The 10,339-nt window shown below is 34.9% G+C and overlaps 1 protein-coding gene across 1 annotated transcript; it reads right to left on the reverse strand.

The window, feature by feature from the left end:
• Window positions 1-6,394: 6,394 nt before the first annotated feature.
• LOC149256528 (transcription factor MYB1-like) lies at window positions 6,395-8,111 on the reverse strand. The gene is made up of 3 exons (XM_089457454.1): window positions 7,854-8,111; window positions 7,503-7,632; window positions 6,395-7,358 (listed from the first exon to the last, which is right to left on the reverse strand). The coding sequence occupies exons 1-3, from the start codon at window positions 8,002-8,004 to the stop codon at window positions 6,716-6,718; spliced, it is 924 nt and encodes a 307-aa protein (XP_089313580.1). The 5' UTR covers window positions 8,005-8,111; the 3' UTR covers window positions 6,395-6,715.
• Between the last annotated feature and the right edge of the window lie 2,228 nt (window positions 8,112-10,339).

Below are 10,339 nucleotides of genomic sequence, written 5' to 3' on the forward strand. Positions count from 1 at the left end.
GGATTTCTCCTCCCCATCTGGCTAATAGGATTAGAGGTGACTTGGGCATGTCTAATCCTTACCTTGTACGGTAAGTGTGTATCTCCCCCAAGGTTGAGAGGTGACTTGTGCATGTCTAATCATTACCTTGTAGGGTAAGTGTGTATCTCCCCCAACTGCCTTGGTTTGTTCTTGAACCTTACCATTCATTGTAAGTGTGTATCCCATCCCAAGGTAGTGGATATAGGTGTTCTACCACATGAATCTTTAGTGTCTTGATGGGAATACCAACAAACAATATGATAGTTGTGATCCTTACCTTCCATGGTAAGTTGTATCCTTCCTATTGTCCTTGGATAGCGGGTGGTAGCAGAGGCTCCTAGATGGTGGAAATTCCGGGTAGTAGAAAAGACTCCCAGATGGATGGAGGGTGGTAGATTTAGCTCCCATATAATGTCTAATTCTTCTTAGTTTAGATTCCAAAGTTTTTAGTAGATATGGGCACATATGAGCAGTGACAACATTTGATTTGATGATGACAAGATATTTGAGGTGGGACATATGTTGTAGTCAGTAATATCTCCCTAGATGAGAGGGAGTGTTAATTTGGAAGCTCAGGGACAATTATTTCCATTGGAAAGCCTTTATCATCAAGAAATACCCCTCCTATCCCTTGGAAGAATCTAATTTGGTTAAGGAAAAATGTATTTTTTAAAAAGAAAACCCACATGTGCACAAAAGTACAGGTCCACTTTAAAGAGAAATTGGGCACCTTTGGAAGCATATAAATATGATTCAAGTTAAAGTCATTTGGATGTCATCAAAAACCATCTTCTTCTTCTCTTTTCTTCGAATTGGGTTGTACAGGTGTAAGGTTGGTTTGTACAAGTCCGAAATTATAGGGTCTGAGCTCACACATGTGAAAATAAGTTATCTTTTTTTGGAGTAGCATGCTTGGTTCATGAAAATCTCATTTGTATTCGTTCACTTGATAGCATGCTCCTTGAGGATTGAGAGCTTCAGTCACACTCACTGTCACTCGGTCCATGTAACTATGATCTTGACCTAAATTTTGTTGGTCGTTGACCACATATGTAGAAGATTTTGACTTTGATCTAATTTGTCTACTAGGCTCATAACTTGGATATTGTTTGATTGGTTTTACTAGACAATCTTTTCGTTGGTGATTTGGAACAATGTACTCTCTCTTTGCTAAAAATTTTATGAAAATATAATAAGAATAAGAATTTGAAAGGGTTTCCCTATTATGGGTGTTTGCATGGTCTTTGACCAAATCATTGTGTCTCTTATTGCTCTAGATTCTCATATACTATCTATTCCATTTACTATTCTATCTACAATTGTCATTGATCATTGAAAGATTAAATTGTTTTGAAAGATTGTTAATTGAAGAAAATTATTGGGCTAAAGTGATTGTAACAAGATAGAACATTGGAAAATGAACAAACTTTGGGCCCTTGATCGATTTATTTGAGGGCTTAGATATTTCTTGATCAATCATTTAAACAAACAATTGATCGAGCTCATGTGTAACAAATGGTTATCTAGGATGTCGATCAAGTAATGGGCTCGATTAAGCTATTTTTTTCAAATTTCCTATCAATACAACTTGGGCATAGAATTAAAACAAGTGGCTTGATCAAGCTATGGGCTGTATCTATCCTTAAATCTAGATCGAGCTATAGTCTAGATCAAGCCTTAAAGCTAGATCGAGCTACTATTTAACCACATTAAGGGCTTGATCAACGGTTTCTTAAACCATCGATCAATCTATTTGAAATTTTATCTCAAGCACTTGATCGAGCTACTGAGGGACTAAAAAATAGAGTTTTAGCCCCCCTTCTATAGATTTCTCTACAACACAGTTTTGTACCCTCGTGGACTTAAGGTAGAAATTTTTTCTTAGATGATAGAGTTGATCATGTTGGATTCGTTAAGGAATCCTCTATCCAATGGCATATGAGTTTGACATTTTCAGATTCATATGATATTTTTCGTCTAATTTATTTTAAACATAATGCTTGAATTTTTTTTGAGCAATTTCAAAGGGGGTCCAATAAAAAATAAAAACCATAAAATATACAAAACTAATTTTTTTCAAAAATACCATTATCTTCATTTACTAGTCCTCTTGAAAAGGGTACTCGTGGTTTTTAAATTTATTTAAATAGTAGAAGAAAATCTTACATGAACACGTGTGTGAAAAATGCAATTCAAATATTAATTTACCAACATTGAAATAACAACAAATATAATTTTGCATAAAAAATAATGTTTTAGCATGCATAACATAGTTTCTCTCAGGATGTTACAAAAAAAGGGGACCTAACTAGGGTTTGAAGCGGGGATGGTTGTAACGATGGTTTCCAGTGCATTCGGCCTGCACTCAGGTCACAAAGGTTGGGAGCCAAGCAGCTCCAATGGCCGCAGGGAGCTCACGAATTCTTCAAGGAAGCCCCTGGCACGAATCCTTGGGAGATCTCTGGGCCCATACACATTTTTGAGCACAACGAACCCCATGGGTCAGGAAACTCATGGAACATAGCATCGAGGGGCACCGACGGGCTGCAAAGATGACAACCTGAGTGGCCTGACTGGTATAAGATGTGTGAGGAATAGAGATGGAACACACACAGAAATGACGATGAGGGTTTCTGCAGTAACCGTGTTCACATCTGTTCAGGCCCATGGTCAAGAAATCTTCGGTGTTCATAGCGCAAGATCAGGAAGTCTATACGCCATAAACCTAGAGGTAAGGGAAAGCACACTTATCATTTACCTTATACACAATCAAGAGTCTGGCTACGCTGTTCTTGTTTGGATATTCAATGGATCTGGGACAACCTACCCTACCATGGAAGATGGTAATATTCGCAGATCTGGTATTAATCTAATAGATCAGGTACCTGGAGGACTGAATAGCCCATGCAAAGTTCAGATCTGGGGGAATACAAGGGCTAAGATACCCCTATGCCATGATTCATGGGGCCAAAACGCAGAAGAAAGCTTGAAAGGCAAGCTGAACGCGCGAAGATCTAGCGGTTTGGAATAGGACATCAGGGTCAATAGATCGAGGTCATTCTCAGATGGATCCATACCCTACAATGATGGGCACAACACAATTCTTCATCAAAACACCAGAAGGTAGGCATTATTGTATAAGGCTTTGGAAGGGCTGTAGGATCCAGGATCTAATATATAAAATCTAGAGCCTCCTAAGCGTACCATTACATGGGCAAAATCTAATATACATGGGACACTGCTTATAGGATAACATCACCGTTCAGGATTACAACATAACCACAAATTCGACCATCATCATCAATCTCTGTTTGCGGGGCGGATGTTTTGGAACAAGCTCCAAAAACACAGGCTCCTTCAAGGACGTAGTCAAGGGAAAAGGGAAAGCGCAAGCCATCCTGAAATAGCCCCTGAACTTCCTAAGCCCTACATCGTTGAACAAAAGACTAAGAATCCTGCTCTTACCATTGCAATGCCTGAGGTCAATGCCTTGTACTCTGATCTATATTCCCATTTAGTTATCTGTAGATTTGATGGGTTTTGGCCCAGATCTGATGGTCTGCACCACTGGATCCACACCACCTAGACACCAAACTGTGAAATTTACTTATGCCCCAAAGGCTTCTTCATAGTAAGATTCAATACAGAACATGAAAGGGAATACATCCTTAATAAGGGACCATGGTTCTGGGGCAACACAGGGCTCTTCATCACCTTGTGGTTTCCAAATTTTGACGCCAACACAATGGTGGTATCAAAGATGCCAGTCTGGGTCAGGCTGCACAACCTTCCATTACACTTCTGGCACCACAAGGTTCTAATCACTATAGGGAACACCTTGGGGAAATTTCTAAAGACTGATGAAAATAGACTCACAAAGGGAATATTTACCTTTGTCAGAATATGTGTTGAAGTAGATCTCAGCCAGGGACTACCAGAAAGTATAATACTGAACTTCAACAACACGCAGTGGACACAATCCTTGGATTACAAAAACACAACATTCTGATGTCGTGGATGTCTACAAACAAGCCACCTTCTCAGTTCTTGTCCACAAGTAAGAAACATACCCAACCGGAACAAGCAGCAATAGAGGAAGCCTAAAGGATGGCAACATACAGAACCATTGGATGAAGAAGAAGATACAACAGAGACTACCGAATACAAAGTAGAAAAGGATGAAAAAAAGTCCAGCACAACACGCAAAAGGAAGAGGAAGCCCCTAGTAATCCTTTGCAGCAACAAGATCCCTAGGAAAGGAAATATCTGGCAACAAGAGAACTCATGGATCAGAAGGATCTGAGTCAGACAAGGACTCTCCCATAACTATAATAGAAAATCAGCTATCCATTATAACTGCTACCCCCAACACTAGAGGATGGCCAAAGGTGGAGAAAGAGAAAGGGAGAAAAGAATAGCTTGTTTAGATTTTTATTTTTTATTGGTTTCTGTGAAAACCAGAACAGTTTCTCTACATATGCTCTTTAGCATCTACAAAATGTAATTTTGTCTTATGAATAAAATTATGACTTTTTCCACAGGAAAAAAAACATAGTTCTCTAAGTGTACATCATATATATATACACACACACACACACATTTTAGACTAAATTATGCTAGGTTAACACACAATGCTAAAATTTGCAAAGGCAACATAATTCTCTAGAAATTATCTTCTTTGAATCAAAATTCACAATACTTATATGAATTTTCACAACTTAAATTCTATATATATAAATATATATATATTTAATTATTTTTTTTGAGCTACATTTAACCTAAAAATATAACCATTCTTAGGACATTCACCCTAATATATTAAATATATCCCTTACCTTTAAATATCACTAAATATTTTACTTTTATTTTTTAAATTTAAACATAAAATTAAAAAAACAAATATCATTATGATTACTTTACGAAATCTAATCTAAACCATCTTCAATTTTAATGGAAATGGGGCTAAAATGATAGATCTATATAAATATGAGAAATGACAATGAAATATATCTTGCATTTGAAATATCATTTATCATTATATCATCTCGTGTGCTTTGCTTTGTAAAATGGCGGCTACCAATATACCATCTTCTCTCTCGTCATCACCTTTTAGTTTGACACCGTTAACATACTCTACACTAGGCAAAGTTATGTTTCTCTCACCAACGTTAAAATGCAAAGTTTTCTAATTTCAAGTTATGTGTCTCTTAGAGAGAGTTAAAATGTAATGTCTTTCACTTCCATTTGATGACATTGTTATTTAAATGAAAATGCTGATTGGTCACATTTTTATACAAGAATATCCCAAGCATAGTTATGCCGAGTGATCAACTATGCAGAGTTTAGCATTGGCCCCCTCATTGAATCAATGTTCTTCCCTGTGGTGACCTGGCAATGGATGGGGACGGATCCCAAACCACCACTCTAATGCATTGCACCACTCATTGAATTAATGATCTTCACTATGGTGACCTAGAAATGGATGGGGATGGGTCCCCAAACCACCGTATCCTCAGGATGACTTCTGTTTATTAATAGATCTGTTCCAAAGGTTGTATGTCTTCCTCTGCGCATAAACTTACATCACGATCATTTTGCTGTCTTGTATATTTCTGAAAGTGTTTCTTCAGATGTTGATCTTGCTTTGACACGTGCCATCTAGCCAAAATTTGCCCAAAAGCCTCCCAGAAAAATTGTGCTAGAAAAAACCACCACAGATCTACATGGTGGGAAGGAGCACAAAAAGAACACTACACTGTCATCAAAGAAGAATACTCTAGTGAAAACTCTGAATCACAAGAAAAAAAACAACTCTCAAGACAAGCAAGGAGAAATCCCCCCCCAAGGACAAAAAAGTGAACTCGACAACCCCTTAAGCATCAACAGTTATGAGGATTCGAATACTGCACAAAATAAATCTTCATTTAACAACAAAGCAAATCTCCTAGACCAAACTTCTTCTCCATCTATCTTCAAGAGGACGAACACAATAGATTGTGAAGCTAAGACACCAATGTCCCAAGAACCAGAAGAGAGGAAGGAAATGCAGGATAGGAAGTTGGAAGACCGTAGAGAAAAAAAAGAAAGCTACAACATCAATCTCGCCAAGAAGGACCAGGAGCCAAACAATTAAAAACTAAGAAAATTATAGGTCCGATAGATCAATTTGGTCTCAGTAGACGTTAACCACTATCATCATCATCGTCATCTAAATGAAAGATGATATACCTCCTTTGTTAGGAACAAATTCCTGAGATAAAGTGAGTTTTAAGATGTTCTTTATACTTTATAATAATGAAGTAAAATAACTTCCATATATAAGTCTAAGTCTGAGCATTAAGTAATCAATGCACATGGCCTTTGTCAATATTGTAAATGACAAAGTAAGTCTATGTCCGCGATGGTTGATTCCCATGCACGATTCCCCAAACCTGTGTGGTGAATCACGATAGGCAAGTTTTTAAATGTTCAAACATTTCGATGTATCTGTAAAATTTGCTCCTTCCTTTGTCATTTTCAAGTGAGACAATACCTTAATAAATCTTGGGAGCATAAAATATTTACAAGATTTATCCATATATAATATAAAACCATGAAGTGCTTTTACGAGAAGAACCGAACGCAAAGGTTCAAGTAATTCATCAAGCCAAATTATATTCTCACTGCACTACCTAGTCACATGGCCTACTATATTCTATGAAAGAAGAATAGACTGCTCCCCCGAATCTAAGAAGCTGCCAAAATACGAAGAAATAAAATCTTTAGAATGTGGGGATTCCTGCTGAATCAAATCACAAGAAGAAGAAGCATGATTTTCTTGCAATATTATACTTTGACTAACGAAAGGGGACTGAGGCTGGTGCTGATCATCTGTTACATTGCTACTGTTTGGTTGAAGCCCACTAATCTCTTCCAATAGGTCGCACTGATAATCTCCCATGCAATCCTCCAACAATAATTGGAACCATGATTTGGAGGTATCTATTTCCACAACATGATGATTTGTTGCTTTCAAGCATTCTTCTTGATTAATACCATCATGGGTATCTGGTACACAATCATGATCATAACTGTCAAGATTGTCTCCATCTACTATTGCCCTTCCACAGTGTCTGACTGCCCTTGTTTTCAAGCGTAGTATATCATAGCTATCATTATCTTTATGTAGGAATCCTTTATCATAAATTGAGGGGGGAGGAATGGCCCTTTCTTTAAAAGCCTCCTGATATTTGAGGTCGAATTCACCCATTTGGACTCTCTTGCCTAACTGGGTATTCCAGTAATTCTTTATTTCATTGTCTGTCCGACCAGGGAGTCGACCTGCTATCAATGTCCATCTGCACAATACCAAGTGATATTAATCATCCTTTCACATTATGTATATATCACACTGAAATCATTGTATTAAATTCGTTTAAATGCCTTTTCCAAACATTCTATACAAAATTAGAATGTCATCAGATTTTGAAAAAATTAGATACCTATTGCCAAGAAGACGATGTAATCTAACGAGAAGTTCGTCTTCCTCGGGGGAAATATTTCCGCGCTTAATATCTGGACGAAGATAGTTCAACCAACGCAATCTACAGCTTTTCCCACATCGTCTGAGACCTGCAAAAACAAATTTCTTCAGCTCAAGCTTGTTCATGAAAGGAAAATTTATTCGAAAAACTTCAGAGATATTTGCTAGAGTGAGGTACAATATTTCTAGTAAATCAAACCACGTATACTACTTCGCCTCTCTAGGCTAACGGATCTTATTTTTGTACAGGGTAGTCGGCAAATATGCATTATTCATAGTCAATCTACTCATAATTGGTAAAAGGTCTCACCTGCTTTCCTGGGAAGATCTCTCCATTGACCAATGCCATGAGTCTTAATGTATTCAATCAAAATCTTGTCTTCGCTAGGTGTCCAAGCCCCGCGTTGGAGACGCTCCTCATGTTTTGAATATCTCCAACAACCAGGAGATCTACCCATCATCTATCTATAACCTAATCGATGCAACAAACCCTCAACCGGCAGCTTATATCTTCCAGAGACCACTTCTTGATTTCTCCCCTCCGCAGATCAATAATAGGATGATAATATATAGAGAGAAACCACTCGACCACAGCTTTATAGCAATTTTTCCAACCACTTTTCAAATAAATTGGGCATCGTGATCCTACCAGAAAATGTAGATGCAGTTACTAAAGCCTGGTGACTCACCGGAAGAAGGCAATATAGAGCGAAGGACGGTCAATTGTGCCAAAAATGTATTTCCACGTTAACATGTTGATATAATTTAGCTGTTAATGTTCTGCTGTCCTTATTGTAATTATTCAATCCTTCGATCTCGCCACGGAGCCCATATTATATTGAGTTTGTGTTATAGTTTTAGAGGGCGTCTCATGTTCCTACCAGTCATTCTTAAGCACAACTGCCGTTCTTCAGCTCGCATCGAGAAAACAATGGCAGAAAGCATATGGGATATTCTAGTGGCAATAAATTAGTTTACTTAGATAAATTTATGACAAGCTCCAAGTGCAATGTATTGCGGCATCGATTATCCATAAGAAAAATGTGTGTAATGGGAGCTCCAAGTGCAATGTATTGTGGCATCGATTATCCATAAGAAAATGTGTGTAATGAGACAAGTCCGAAAGGAATTTTTTTTGTTCACAGATTTGACAAAATTAAATCATACTCACATAGAACTATAGTTGGATTCAAATTTGGTAGATGTCAAGCTCATTACAAAAAAAGTAATAGCAGTAAAAAAGGACATAACATAAATGAATAAAATGAATACAAGTATTAATTTATATTTATTTTCACTTGCAATAATATATAGATTTAAAAGATGAGACAAAGTGAATACAAGTATTAATTTATATTTATTTTCACTTGTAATAGTATATAGGTAGAATTGGTTAGTTTTATTTGCAACCACATTTACCAATATGGTTGATATAGGTTGATAGCCCTGAAGCATATATACAATCACATTTTCCAATGTAGTTGGTATACAATGATAGGCCTATATCAACCACATTAATAATTATTATGTGTACTTTTTTAAATACCAATTATTTATGATTATTAATAACTATATAAATAATAACAACCATATTTTTATATATTTATATATTTATGATTATTATATTAATATTATAATAATAATATTAGTAATATTAATTAATAATAAAAATAATAAATGATAATAATATTATAAAAAGAAAATTATATTATTATAATAATATAACAGTTATAATAATAATAATAACAATTATTATTATTATTATTATTATAATATAGTATAATATAATATTATATTATATTATATTATATAATAATATAATATAATAATTATTATTATTATAGTAATAATACTGTTGAATGGAGGCTTCTATGATCCATCATAGTTATAAGAAGAAATTTGGCGTAAATCACATGTAGAAAGACCTTTGTCGACGTGTTTCGAACCAACTAGTGTGGTTCATCGTCAACACAAGTTGAGGAGTCAGATCATGGCTGCATCTTAAATAGGGAGAGGAGATCCTCCAAACAGCTACGTTGACTAGGTTGACCATCAACAACTATAAAAAACGGCTAGATAATGTAAAAAATTAAAAATAATATTATATTTATAGTAATTAAATTATATTATAAATACCATTTCATTTTAGTCAAAGGTAATAAAAACAAATATTATAATTACAGTAATTAAATTCTCTCTCTAATAAATAATTAAAATATTATAATAAATTAAATTGGAAAGTGATTCTATTTTAATATATTTAATTCCTTATTGAATTTATATAATAGTAAAAAGGGGGTTTTTAAGAAAGATTTTCTATGGCTATTAAACTAATTTATTAATTCCTTAGGGTCAAGAATGAGATTCTAATTTTATTATTATTATTATAATTTTATGGTTGTTAAAATAACTTATTTAATTATTTATAAAATCACTAGGGATAGGTAAAAGGTGGGGTTATTTTTAGGATTGATATAGGGAAATAATAAACTATTAATGAACATTGGTTAAATTTCTTTTATTTAATTTAATTTCTAAATTTAATTATTTATAAATATAAATATTTATTTACTTATTTATTCATTCATTCATTCCTTTATTTATTTATTTATATTCTAAGGTTGTTTCATTAACTAATCTAATTAATTATTTAAATCACTAGGGGTAAGTAAAGAGGTTTTTTAATAAAATTGATTAAAAGGAAAAATAAGCTATTAAAGAATATTGGTAAAATAAATAGAATGAGCGAAACATTATAAAAACAATAAGGTCAAGAATAGGACCAAAAGTAAACCA

Source organism: Pinus tabuliformis, chromosome 7 (assembly GCF_031772625.1).
Source record: "Pinus tabuliformis cultivar Carrire ecotype Pingquan chromosome 7, CPIR1, whole genome shotgun sequence".
Lineage (NCBI taxonomy): Eukaryota > Viridiplantae > Streptophyta > Pinopsida > Pinales > Pinaceae > Pinus > Pinus tabuliformis.